We start from the raw sequence: 13658 nt of genomic DNA on the forward strand, positions 1-13658 counted from the left end.
CTACCTGGAGTTCAGCTTTAAAATAAATGATATTACATTAAGATTATCCTCGTGCTGAACTGTACTCTATGTTTGTTAGAAATAATAGTAAATTATACACTTACAAGAAATGTGTTTTGTAAGTGTCAGAAAGCTGTCTTAAAATGTTGTTTTCTATTTTCCCTTAGTGTTTGCCTTATTACATAGAAATGTATGAGTTAATGTTGTTCTTATTACACCTATTATGGTAGCAACGCTATGTTATTGAATTGTGATTACATTTTGTTTTGTGTCAAAGGAAAATGTTTCCATTCCCTAGTACCTTTTATGAAAGATATTTTAACGTTATGTCATTTTAATTTAAGTACAACAAACTCTTAAATAGGTGAAAAAAGAATACTAGTAAAAAGGAAAGGACAAGCGAGAGTAGGCAAAAGATCAAGGCAAATCAGCAGAAATCTAAAGCAAGGTTGTTAAAGTGGAAATTAAGTAAGTGGGGGTTTTTTTTCAATGCTAATGAAAGAGTTTATGGAAGAAGAGACTCTATATGTCCCTTCTGTCATAAATGCTTCTCTCTGTCTGTCAACTGAGTGTACAGCCTAGGTGCGACTTTGTGCAGGGACGAGGTAACTCCCGTGCACATGTGCAGGAGTTATGTCATCCCAGCATAGCCATTTAAGATGGCTGAAGACTCCAAACCTTGAAGAAGACCGGGTGAAGGTGGAAGTGTCGGCGATGGAACAACAAGGGAAATCATGCCCGTTACATCACTGAAGAAGGGCACGTTACAAGGTAAGTCTGCCATAATGTGCAAATAAACTGAGCATACTCGCATTTAAAGCTCCTAGGGGGGGTCCACATTTTCTTAGCTAGTTGTTCTGCTGGCAGGGGGAGGCACATCATTATGATCATTATGCTTCTCTAACACAGAGCAAGTCTTGGCTGTCATTTATACATCAGGGATTTGCAGGGCATAGGAGTGTATCTCTTATGTGCAAGGTCTGGAACTGGTTCGGCTATAAATCTACTTTAATATTCTGTATACCAAGGCCCTAAGATTACTTTGCTGTTTTCATCTGTCTGTTTATTTGCCTTTAAACAGACAGATGAAGACATGAAGCAGCTCTACCCTCTTGTCTCCAATCCCACTGCTGGAACCTCGATTACCTGGTAAAGCTTCCTCCAGAGCCTTCAATAAGCAATAAGTAAATCAGCACTTGTAAGGGGATCTGTCCATCCAATACTTTATTTGCAGAAAGGCATTAAATCAGCAAACAAACAAATACTTACATGTCTTATCACCCAAACTGGGCCTTAGTCGTAGCCAAATCGGCTATGACTAAGGCCCAGTTTGGGGGCTGAAACATGTAAGCATTTGTTTGTTAGCTGCTTTTATGCCTTTTTTACAAATAAAGTATTGGATGGACGGATCCCTTTTATGAGTGCCGTTTTTTACCTATTGCTATATTGTGGCTTCCCAAAGATTTGTGCCACCAAAGCCAATTAAAGGGAACCTAGGTTGGATGAGCAGTGTAGTCAGGAGATTTTAGTAAGGGCCAGATATGTACAACCTGTCCAATTCTGAACAACCTTGGATGTAAAATGGGTGTACTAGCGGAGGGAGCAGTTGAATAGTCTTCAAAGGACCTGATAAAAATGCATACATGATGATTTGGTGTGTTTTGACACATATTTAATTATCTTCTAATTCAGTTCTAATTTTTCCAAATTCAGGCAATATGACTTACGAGAGAGCAGTACTAATTCAGACGTCTTGATTGATTTGACGGAGTATTGTGGGCAATTAGTAGAAGCAAAATGTGTAAGCATCAGTCCTCAGGATAATAACTGCTTGGCCGTAGGAGCCAGTGGGCCCTTTGTGCGGCTCTATGATATCCGGATGATTCACAGCCACAGGTGAGTAATTGGTGGTCTGAAATAACAAGGAGAACATTGCTATGTTCATTTTATGTTCATATTTTTCTTTATTGTCTGCATTGTAGGAAGAACCTGCAGCAGTCACAATCTGGACTACATACATTTTGCTCAAGACAAAAGCCTATCCCAGATGGAGCAGCACAGTATTATGTAGCAGGTAGGACCATAGTCTCACCTTAAGGTCTATCTAAATCCAAGGATTTTTTTTTTCACCTTGTAATCCTGTCAGTAACACACCTTCTACCCTAGGGTGTCAACACTTACTCACTGTACTGTATCTATGGATGAGCAGTGTTGTCACCCTAGTCTGCTTGTGCCTGATTTTAACTGCATAGCTCACCTGGGGGAGGTGTTCTGTAGACCACAGTGGAGAAGTAGGCAGGGCTGATAACACTTCTTGGGATTTCTCATGTTACCATGGCAGTATAACAACTTTCCTTTGGTTGACAGAGACCAAATCAGAGGTCAGGAGCACTCAAGTCGGCGAGGCATGCCTTTTGATTGACTTCATTCAACCCAGCACTCCCAGCATGTCTGTTGCCAGTGTGTTACTTAGACTATCTCATAATCTTCTGATTATCCAAAAGGGAACAAATCATAAAGCAGCAATTGAAAGCCAATCAGGACACACCTCCCTATTGCCGGGACCCAGACAGGTGCTCGTAACCATCGCTTAGTGTACTGTGAGATGACTATGAATACCTGTCTGAATTCTGGCAGTAGGGAGGCCTCTCTTTATCTTTTGCGGTGTTCAGTTGGACAACCACCCTTTGTTTTTTTGTATTTGCATCAATATACCCCATTTCCTAATGTACCCTATTCAATAGACACTAGGGGGTTGATTTATTAAAGGCAAATAGGCTGTTTACTTTGCAAGGGAATTTGCACTTTGCTTATCCCAACCACCCCTAGTTTCTTTAATGAAATCTCTTTGCTTTAGGCCACCTTCCAGTCAAACTACCAGATTACAACAACCGGTTACGTGTTTTAGTGGCTACATACGTAACTTTTAGTCCAGATGGAACCGAGCTTCTAGTCAACATGGGAGGGGAGCAGGTAAGGGTGTTAATAGTTCATTTTTAAAATAGTGTGCAAATAGTTCATTTAAAAAAAAAAAATTATTCTAACTTCTCTTGATGTGTGAAATGTTATTGTTTTCTAGGTCTATCTGTTTGATTTAACATTCAAGCAAAAACCTTGCACTTTTTTACTGCCTAAATCCCACCATAATTCTGGAGGTGAGTATTTCTAAGTATGAGTATACTTTTTACCCATATATATATTGAAAGCATCCACCACCCATGTGGCTGCTATGGGGCACAGTCGAGACCAGGAGGGATGTTTGTAATGACACTATATATGCAGAAGCTCCACTGCCAGGGCTAGCCTAGTCCGTTCATGGTTTTCCCTTACAGAGACCAGTTCACTATTTCTCCTAAACGGAGATCCAATGCCCACCATGCTGCCTAGAACCCGACCGCGTGTACAAAACAGTACACAACTCACAAGCTATGTAGGGGCCAGGCGTATCTTCCTCTCAGGCAGTAGCAGAGACCGCTGCTGTACTGTGTTAAGTGACCTCTGATAGCTCAGGAAGGACAATAGCAGAGCCAGCTGCTGGAAGAATATATGTCAGATCTTAGGTAGGTGACTTGTGAGAATTTGCATGGTGTTTGACTCTCTGTGTGTCTAATTTGTGTGTGTGTATATGTGTTAGTGTGAATATGTGTGTTTAATGTGTGCGTGTGTTTTTATATTTTGCGTGTTAGAATGTGATGAACCAGACGAAATTCGATGCGTTAGTGCCGCTGTCGGCACCTTTCAGGCCGGCATCCCTTAATCAGCTGATCAAAGGAGCATGTCAGCCGCTGTCAGAATACAAAGGAAACAGCAGGAGATTCCTCAATCAATGCTTGTAAGCGTTGATAGAGGAATCTGTTCTATTTTCTTCCTACAGCCGGCAGGTTGAACAAAGAAAATAGAAGTGTGTATACCCGACTATATACATGCATATTACAGTTTAAGTCCAGCTTTTGAGTAGAGCGAGAAGGTTGTTACTGTTTCCCAGAGCTCTGTTACAGAGATTTGACTGATGGGAGAAGGAGACACTATCTTGCATTAAGTCTGCATGTTCTGCCTCCATGTCTCATGGCTTCCTCTTATAATTTTTTTATTTTATTTGGTAAAGTAGGGGGAGGTTAGTTTTTTTTTTTTTTTATTGCTGTCTGTGTTCCTGTTGCAGATTTTCCATTACTTTCTGTCTGGTGAAACCGTTGTTACTGGGATAGTAAGTGAGGGTAAAGCTAGCAGAGCCCCAACATACAAATGTCACGCAGATAGTGTCTTTCATCACCCCATGATAGTAAGAGCACCCCAATGAGCTTCTTGGTTCTCCATGGAATGGAATCTCTGTAGGAAGCACCTTGTCACCACTGCCCTTATGCAGGCTCCATGGGAGTATATGGAGATTGTCATGAGATGAATCGGGAAATTCCATACACAGCAGAGCATTCCCTGTGACAGTCAAACCATGCTTGGGGCAGATCTACCCATCAAGGCCATGTACAGTAATAAAGACCCAACAGAGATCAAGCCCTACACCACTGCACCCAAAACCAAAAATAGGTATAGTTTTTACTTAAATGCAATTGAAGATTGTGTACGATAGAATGTTTAGTAGATCTATTTGTACTCTTGAGTTTATCACTACATTTTGTGCTTTCAGAAGTTCAGAATGGGAAAACCACAAGCAATGGACTTAGCTTCTACAGTAATGGTTTGCGCGTCAGCGATGCCAAGACCGTGGTGGGGTAGGAGCATCTCTTATGAAACATTTTTCTTTATTCTTTTTGTTTGTTGTCGGCTTTTTATACTTCACATGAAAATCAAGTCACCACAACAAATACATTGCATAGTAGTAGTAAAACCTCCAGCACATGCACTAAAAACATTTGTGGAAATGTATAGTAAAAGTACCAAAAAAAAATCTTCAAAAACTATTTTGAAGATGCATGTAAAAGGGGTCACTGCAGAAGCTGGACTTGATAACATGACGTAGTATGAACAGATTTTCTCTACATTGTTCAGTAGGCATGACACAATGAGGTACTGGCTTATCAATCAGCACTGTATATTACTTTGTGGTATCTATCTAGTAACAGTTCTTCTACTTATTCTGCATTTTTAGGACAACAAATGAGCTGCCACCACATCTAGAAAAAGTGAAGCAAAAAGCCAATGATGCGTTTGCACGGCAACAGTGGAGCCAAGCAATTGAGTTGTATAGTCAAGCCATGCAGAGGGCTCCTGATAGTGCTATGTTATTTGGAAATCGGGCAGCGGCATATATGAAGCGCAAGTGGTAAGTAGAAGAGGCTATTGTGGTCTCTGAATAGTGTTTTGGACAGAAGGCTTTTTCTCATACTTCCTGTGCTCTGCTGCTAGGGATGGAGATCACTATGATGCTCTGAGAGACTGCCTTCAAGCAATGGCACTAAACCCAGCTCATCTTAAGGCTCACTTTCGACTAGCCCGCTGCTTATTTGAGCTTCGCTATGTCTCTGAAGCAATGGATTGTTTGGAGGAGTTCAAGGTCAAGTTCCCAGAACAGGCCCAAAGTAGTGCATGTGATGCACTTGACAGGGACATCAGGGTTGCCTTATTCTCCAAAAATGACAACCGTAAGCATTCTTTGTATCAGCATGTTTTTTTTTGTTTATCCTATATCTGTAATATTATATAGCATTGTTGCATTCATTTTGTTACATTCTACTTTTTAACTGTATACCCTGTACCGAACCCCATACCCTGTACCGAACCCCAAGCTGAACCTTGCACCCAATATGAAGCTGCCCAGTCATCACTGACTTCCGGAAGCAAGTGACTTCTTTCCTTGCTTTTCTACTAAGTCTCCCTGTTTCGTGCACACCCAGTATTTGATTATTTGGTTTATTGGTCGAAGAACACTGGCCACATTACAGCAGAATATTCTTATGGGAAGCAATGTTTTGGCTTGCAAGCCATTGCTATTGGATGGATTAACCCATCTACCCCTAGCGTATCCCAGTGGAATTGTCCTCTTAAATGGCTGGTGTGAATCTACACATAGTTTGAAATGGGTAATGGATAAAACCATTCAGACCCTCTTAATTTAATCTTGGAAATGCACTGTAAGTTTATCATAAAGGATCTGTCTGACCAATTGTTGGTTATGTTATAATGACTCAATCAAGACTGTCAGTTTGCTCAATTATTTTATTCTCTGTTATTATTCCCTATTGACATTATTTGTCTTTTGTACATATACATACTGGCTCTATACAATAATGAATTTTGTACACAGAGTTTTAAAAAAGAAATAAACCTTAAAATATATATATATATAATAATTTGTAAATGTATGCTATGTACATAGGGTCATCTTATTGCATATACCGTCTCTGATTTCTGCTTTGCAGAGTTAAACAGGGGCCATCTCAAAATCTTAAAATGACCAACTCAAAATAATGGTCTTAGATGACCAACTCAAAATAATGTTCTTAGATGACCAACTCAAAATAATGTTCTTGCATTGTGACGGATACATTGAACTTACATTGCATTTCTGGTGGCTTAACTACAAATGTTTAAATATAATACAATGATATACACATAGAAGCGCAAGTGTGTAAAATGAAATGCCATATAAAGGATAATTTTGGGGTGAACATTGATTAAATAACTTAAAATGTTTTTCCAGGTTGTAGCACTACATACTGTAGAAAAATCCACTAATGACATTATCCAAATCCATATTTATTTTACCTTTTGTTTATATTCTTTTTCAGTCCTCTTACATGTTTTAGCTTTGACCCTTTCTCTATCTCATGCAAACATTTGTCCTTCTATTTCTTCCACAGAGGACGATAAAAAAGGAGGCTCTGTCCGCCTCCGCTCAGGGGGCAGGAAGGATTCACTCTCTGAGGATGAACTGCTGCTTAGAGAACGAAGCCTAGATTATAAGCATAGATATTGTGGCCATTGTAATACTACTACAGACATAAAGGAAGCCAGCTTCATGGGAAGGTAACCAAATTACTCATTTTGTAATGTAGTGGCTGCAAAAACAAATGCTTACTGCTTTGTGGAATAGTACACTAACTGCTATTATGGTCTGTCATAGTATCTTTTGCTGCATGAATTACTTATCATATTTGGACCAATTTTTTGTCAGTTGTTTACGCTGAAGATTAGGAAATGTGAACTTTCATTTTATGTAAATAGCAGAGTAGGATTTTATGTCCCAGCCTTTTCCCCTTTCCCCAGATTGTATTTTGTGTTTTAGACCTTTTAACTTTTTAAATTAACCTTCACATCTTGTTTTGGTCAGTTTTTGTTTGGTTTCAGATTTGAATACATATAGATTTTTCCTAGGTTTTAAAAAGGGAGACAAACGTTCTGGTAGGCAGGATAGGCAACTTTGGCATGATACATGCATTACCAGACATTTACCACAAAATGTAATCGACAGTGTTCAGACTTAAAGGATATCACATAAATGCAATTTACATAATGTAGAGGAACGGTACAACTCTAAAGGTGGCCATACACTTTACAACCATCGCAAGACCTTAGTCTTACGATGGTTGTAAAGTAATTAAAAAAAATTACGATCTGCCCATCTTGGACAGGCAGATCGTACTTGCGATCATCGCAAGCCCGCCCCCCTGAGGGGCGGGCTTGCGATGACCGCAATGCTGAACGGCAGTGTGCGCTTGCGCACACCGGCCCATTGGGCATTTGTCTCACGAGCATCATTCAAACCAGCCGAAAATCGTAAGATTTTTGGCTGGTTTTCTAGCATGCTCCTTAGACAAAAGACGTGCGATCGTACAGTAGAAACGGTTGCACGCCTTCATTCACACTGCACGATTCTCGTACAATCGTGGGATTTCCCGCGATTCTCATACGAGAATCGTGCAGTGTATGGGCACCTAAAATCAAACCTTTTAAGTTAGAAGAGCCCTTTTTTTCCTTTCAGCGCTGCATTTTAATAAACGGGGGGAAAAAATGTTGCATAAATAATTTTCCTCAGGCCAACATGGCAGCATACATGTGGTAGTATGCTGCCATGGATTGGTGCCAGGGAAAGGAAAATTATGGGTAAGCATAAAAAATGTTTTGCTTTTGTGGCGCCGACATGACAGCATGCTACCACATGTATGCTGCCATGGATTGATGCCCGGAAAGGAAAATTACGGGTAAGTATGATACAATTTTTCGTTATTGTAACCTTAAAATAAGTTTGGTTTGAGTGAACAGGAATTGGCACAATGGCTTTGTTTCTTGAAATAGTCTTAATAACATTGCACATTTTTGTGGGAGAAAAAAGTCACCCAGAACATCCAACATATTTGTCTGGTCATTGCTTTTTTTCTATAAATTGATCTATTTAATTCTTTGTCGTTATTTGTAGTTTGTTTATTTTTTTTATGGATCAGGTTAGGGGATCTGATCTTTCTCCCCCGTGCACTTCTGCTACAACAGATCACTTATAAAGGTGCCCATACACCTCACGATTATCGGACGGTTTTCGCATGCGATCGACTTTACCGCCGATAATCGTATGTGTGCATTGCAGTGTCCGACCAACATTACTGTACAATCGTACGACTTTTGACGGTCAAGCATGTTTGAAAACTTTGCTAGATCGTACGATTGTCGTAAGGTTGCTGGCGTTTCCGTCCGTCAAAAGTCGTACGATCTACACTGCGCTTGCGCTAATGAAAATACGGCAAATCAATTACAGCATTTCGTCCAGGTGCTTTTCGTTAATTACGGCTAAATTAATCTTCATCGGGGCAGGATGGGGCTGCCCTACGAAAATTGTACGACTATTCGATCAAAAGTTTTGTCCGATAATCGTAAGGTGTATGGGCACCTTTATACTTAATTACTGCTTGATGTTAGCTGCAAGAAGAAGATTACTAAATCATTGACCTATTGTTGCAGGAGCAGGCAAGCTCTGCCCTGTTTAACCACTTCAGTACCGGCATGTTACACCCCCTTCATTACCAGGCCATTTTTTCAGTTTTTAGCACTGTGCAAGTTTGGGTGAGGATTCCTCCATCATGCAACACTGTAACCAAATTCTTTTTATTTCATTTTTTTGAGACGTATAGAGCTTTTTTTTAGTGGTATTTTTTTAACCACTTTTTAAAAACTGTTTACTATATAAAGTAAAAAAGACCCAAAAATTTGAAAAAAGGCCTGCTTTTTTAACTTTCATCTATTATTCATAGCAAATAAAAATGTCAGGACAGTACCAAAACCCCCAAAATTACCCATTTTTGGAATGTAGACACTCAACACACAGACACACAAGGTGACCTGATTTTTTGCCGCAGTTTTGGGGAAATGAAGAAACACGACGGTATTGAGGGGGTTAAAACGTGGAGCTTGGTAATGTTGGATAAGAAACAAATGTACAGGTCATACACAGAGGGAGGTGGAAGTGATGGGGCTAATGTACAGGTCAAATACAGTGGGAGGATGGAGGTGAAAGGGTTAATGAATAGATATGCTGGATAAGGGAGGTGAAAGGGTAATGTACAGATCAGAGCAGAGATAGAATGCGGATATTATAGGCAGGGAGGAGGGGGCTGAACAGTTTAAATGTATTTATTATAATTTTTTTTTTATTTGCTGCTGCTGGAGCGTGTATTCATCAGGAACTAATGAACAGATGTCTCATCCATTCATTAGTTCCTGTACTCTACCCCTACCTCTGATATAAGAGGAAGGGGAGGGCTTGGCAATGTAAACATTGCCATGTGATAACCAATTACAGCGATCACCGTACACAGAGCTGGTCCAATCGGCTCTATGTGCATAGCTCCAGCTCTACACTGTCTAATGACAGCGGGCGCTGCAGGTGCAGCGGCCGTGCGCACACAGGGGTTCACGGGAGGACATACAGGTTCCTCCTCCAGGAATAATGGGCCTGTGGACCAGCTGCATTATAAAGTGGACAGTCCACTAGTGGTTAAAGATGGCTGCTGCAGCTTACAGGATATGCTGATGATGGTGGAGATGACATCACTGCAGTTACACTGTGCTATACACTACACTTAGTTTGTTGTAGCAGAATTACAAGTTGAGGAGGTAATTAGTGCAGCAGGGTCCATGATGTCTCAGGTTGGGTACTGACTTATAAAAGTAACTATAACATTGTTTTTAAATGGCACCTGAATTAAAGTGGTTAACACATTTGTGAATCTTTACTACTGCTCCTGCATTCAGATGTTTCGTTGGTTTACGTTTTTTCTATCTTTGGATTTTTGATTTCTTCCCTCCTTTTCTTTTCAGCAATGCTCAGTACATAGTGAGTGGATCAGATGATGGGTCATTCTTCATCTGGGAAAAGGAGACTTGTGCCCTTGTTAGGGTTTTGCAAGGAGATGAGTCCATAGTTAATTGTCTACAGCCACACCCAAGTTACTGTTTCCTAGCAACGAGCGGCATTGACCCTGTTGTGCGACTATGGAGCCCACGTCCTGAGGTAGTTAACCACATAGGTTATAAACCGATTTATTTTGGAACATGCAACAAACGGTAGTAGATTCCACATTTATATAATTCAGAAAACTAATTTATTATTATTTTATAATATTTTTTTCTCAATTAAGGCAGCACTTTTTTATTTTGCCCAGTATTTAATTAGGTTATCATTTGCTTACCAACACTGAGCTAATCCTGCCACCCATTCAAGGCGTTCGAATAAAATCGTTATGCAATACTAATCTAATTCTATATGCCACACCCAGAACTAGTGAAAAAGTTACTGCAAGCATGGGTCAAGCATCCTATGCTGTAAGTTGGGTCAAAAAAATGCACTTCTTTTCTCATGTGGAACAATGGGATACATATCCTAGTGTTAGATATCCAAAATATACTTAGTCATTATGCATATTGTCATTAGTCATAATGCAACCTGGACATTCACTATGGAAAGCACATTTCCAGCACAAATATATAACAGGGAGTGGATACTGATATCTGCTCTGCGCAGGATACTGTAGTGACTACTCCAAACTTGACCTGTATTTTACATAGTATTCATAAAATGCCAGAGCCTGATCACATGACCTGTTAGTCATGTGACAATCTCCTACTCCTGGCAGCTGTATCCTATTTATTAAAGGATAAGTGCACTTTAAAAAGTCCACCTATCCTTTTTGTCCACCCTCCCCCTTCCCAGATACATATTTACCTCAGAATCACTCCAGCGCCCTACGCTGTTTGTTTGCCTCTCAGACGGCCAGCCTTTAACCCTTTCGCTGCCAAGCCCTCCGGAACATTTTTCAAATCAGCTGGCCAAGCCATTTTTGAATTTTCTGCAATTTTTTCCTATTGGTTTGATTTTCAACTGCTGCGTTGCTAGCGTTTGTAAAAGACCCCCCAAACCATATATTTTCTGAAAGCGCAGGCCCGGTAGAATAAAAAGATGGTGATACTAAAAGCCATGCATGCACAGTAGCATTCGAAAGGGTTCCATGGGACCGTTTCTTGAAGCAGGAGGTGTTAGTGACCCATACTGTCCACATTACAGACTTTCCTGTTTGTTTGTTTGTTTGCAGAGTGAAGGCACAGACAAGCGAGTGGTGCAGGATATGGAGAGTGCCTGTCAAGCTAACCAGCGGAGAATGAATGCTGACCCGCTGGAAGTAATGCTTCTGAACATGGGGTACAGAATTACTGGACTGAGTGGAGGGGGCCCAGCGTCTGGTGGTGGGGGATCAGACGATGAGGATTCTGCTGAAGGACAAGTGCAATGTCGGCCCAGCTAACCCTGACAGAAGAAAGTGTGTAGGATATAGGGTGGATACCCTTTATTTAGAAAGGCTTGACCATATTTTAATGGCCACTCATCTTGCTTTCAAAGCAGTCTGTGCAGAGCAATGTACCTCATAATGTCTAGGATAAGGAACATGGAGGCATAGAACCCACTGCTTCCATGTCACCACTGGATCAAATGTTTTGACCAATGACCAGGCATCTCCTCATGCTCAAAATCCAGAATAAACCGGATGCCGAATAATGCACACCTTATTTTTTGGAGTTTCGAATTTCATGGGTGTGACCATAAAAGAATGGATACTACTCAGATGCAATAGTACCAATGTGTGAAACTTTAAGAATTTCTGGATGCCGACTAGTTTCTTGATTGGTGAACTGACTTTGCGACATGAAAAGTGACACTAGGATTGCTTTAGGCAATTGAATAACATGTGGAAATAGCTATGGCCCAGATTAAGGTACCTCGCACATAATTTGTAGAATATGTGAGAAGTGAGGTGATTTTCATGATGGCCTCTAAACAAATAAGGGCGGTTGTGTGAATATGTGCTTTTGTGATGCTATTTAAGTGTTTTCTTTTTCAAAATGTTAGAGTCTGGAAGGATTATCTGCAGATGGCATCTCCAAACTTAGCCAATACGAAGGCCTTTTTCATTGATCTAGAATATGTAAATCTAGTTGATTTAAGTTTGAAGAGGGCCTGCTGTGACTGATTATTGAGCCCTAACTTAATAAACAGGTTGGTGCAAACAGTACCACATTCTCACACTGTTCGTTTAACCACAGGGAAAAGCTGTCCTAGACCTGTGATTGACTCCTGTCAATTTGTATTTGATGTACATCTACAAATAAAAACTTCTTTATTTCTGAGCAGATGTTACAGGTGTTGTCAAATATGCTATTGTTCTTTTTAACCCCTTCATGACTGAGCTTTTTTTTGCAGTTTTTGTTCGTTAATGACTGATGCACTTTTTACATTTTTGCTATGTGATTCTTCCACGGCAGTAATATACTTTCTTACACAGGAGACCCACACATATTATATATTGTTTTTCAGAGGACAGATAGGGCTATATATTACAAAACGCCTCAATCTCTGCTTCTCTGGGGGTCCCTAGGTGGCATTAGGTGTCTTGGAGAACCCTGATGTCTTCACAAAGAGGACCTGTCATGTAAATTGCCTATCAGAAATGGCCAATTTTCAGTATGGTCGTTTTTTGCGATTTTGGGGGCGCACACAATTTTAAGGCTGGACATGTTTGATGTCTATTTACCCGATGTGACCCCGTCTTTTATATTTTACCAAAAATATGGGTAAGAATAAATGTTTTATAACATAACGTAGGGAATTTTTTTTTTTTTTTAAATACTGAGCTTAGGGTAACGGGAGGACGCTAGTTTGTGTCCTCCCGTTACCCTAAGGAGAACTATGGGGAAAAACACTGACCCCATAGTTCTCCTTTTAAATTTACGGTACTTTTTTCATTATATAGTAAAAAATAACACACCCCCCTCTCCGTGGTGATTTTATATACCACCACCAAAAGAAAGCTCTATCTGTCCCCCAAAAATGTTTAACATATATTGCAAGGCTATAGTCAGGTCATGCAGACTGGTGGCATTTTTGACTGACTGGCGAGACACCCTAAAAATGTTCAAGCCCTGTATGTGTGTGTGTGTGTGTGTGTGTGTGTGTAATTAGGCTGCCACAAACTCAGGGACAACCAGTAATAACCTTAATGACATTGATGCTCACATGCACTGAATAATGCCAGGGTCAGATGTCACTAAAGACTTCTGATAGTTGTGGTTGGTTGCCACAACGATCAGAAGCCTGAAATAGGCAGCTTTCGGCTTTTGCTAAATGCCTCTATGCTGAAGCGTTCAGCAAAATGCCGGTACAC

At 40.3% G+C, this 13658-nt stretch overlaps 1 protein-coding gene across 5 annotated transcripts in view; it reads left to right on the forward strand.

Annotated features, from left to right (window-relative positions):
- WDTC1 (WD and tetratricopeptide repeats 1) overlaps positions 1-12641 on the forward strand; it is a 31246-nt gene extending 18605 nt beyond the window's left edge. For 4 of the 5 annotated variants that reach the window (XM_018561182.1, XM_018561183.1, XM_018561185.1 and 1 more), the window contains exons 7-16: positions 1714-1896; positions 1983-2074; positions 2858-2973; positions 3080-3155; positions 4643-4727; positions 5105-5278; positions 5362-5597; positions 6816-6981; positions 10264-10456; positions 11535-12641. In XM_018561182.1, the coding sequence (XP_018416684.1) occupies positions 1714-1896; positions 1983-2074; positions 2858-2973; positions 3080-3155; positions 4643-4727; positions 5105-5278; positions 5362-5597; positions 6816-6981; positions 10264-10456; positions 11535-11744 (1531 nt within the window). In that variant the 3' untranslated portion in view covers positions 11745-12641. The remainder of the gene's footprint in view (positions 1-1713; positions 1897-1982; positions 2075-2857; positions 2974-3079; positions 3156-4642; positions 4728-5104; positions 5279-5361; positions 5598-6815; positions 6982-10263; positions 10457-11534) is intronic. The other variant, XM_018561186.1, reaches the window with a different exon arrangement.
- Positions 12642-13658: the final 1017 nt, after the last annotated feature.

The sequence above is a fragment of the Nanorana parkeri genome, unplaced genomic scaffold, assembly GCF_000935625.1.
Source record: "Nanorana parkeri isolate BGI_ZX_2015 unplaced genomic scaffold, ASM93562v1 scaffold505, whole genome shotgun sequence".
NCBI lineage: Eukaryota > Metazoa > Chordata > Amphibia > Anura > Dicroglossidae > Nanorana > Nanorana parkeri.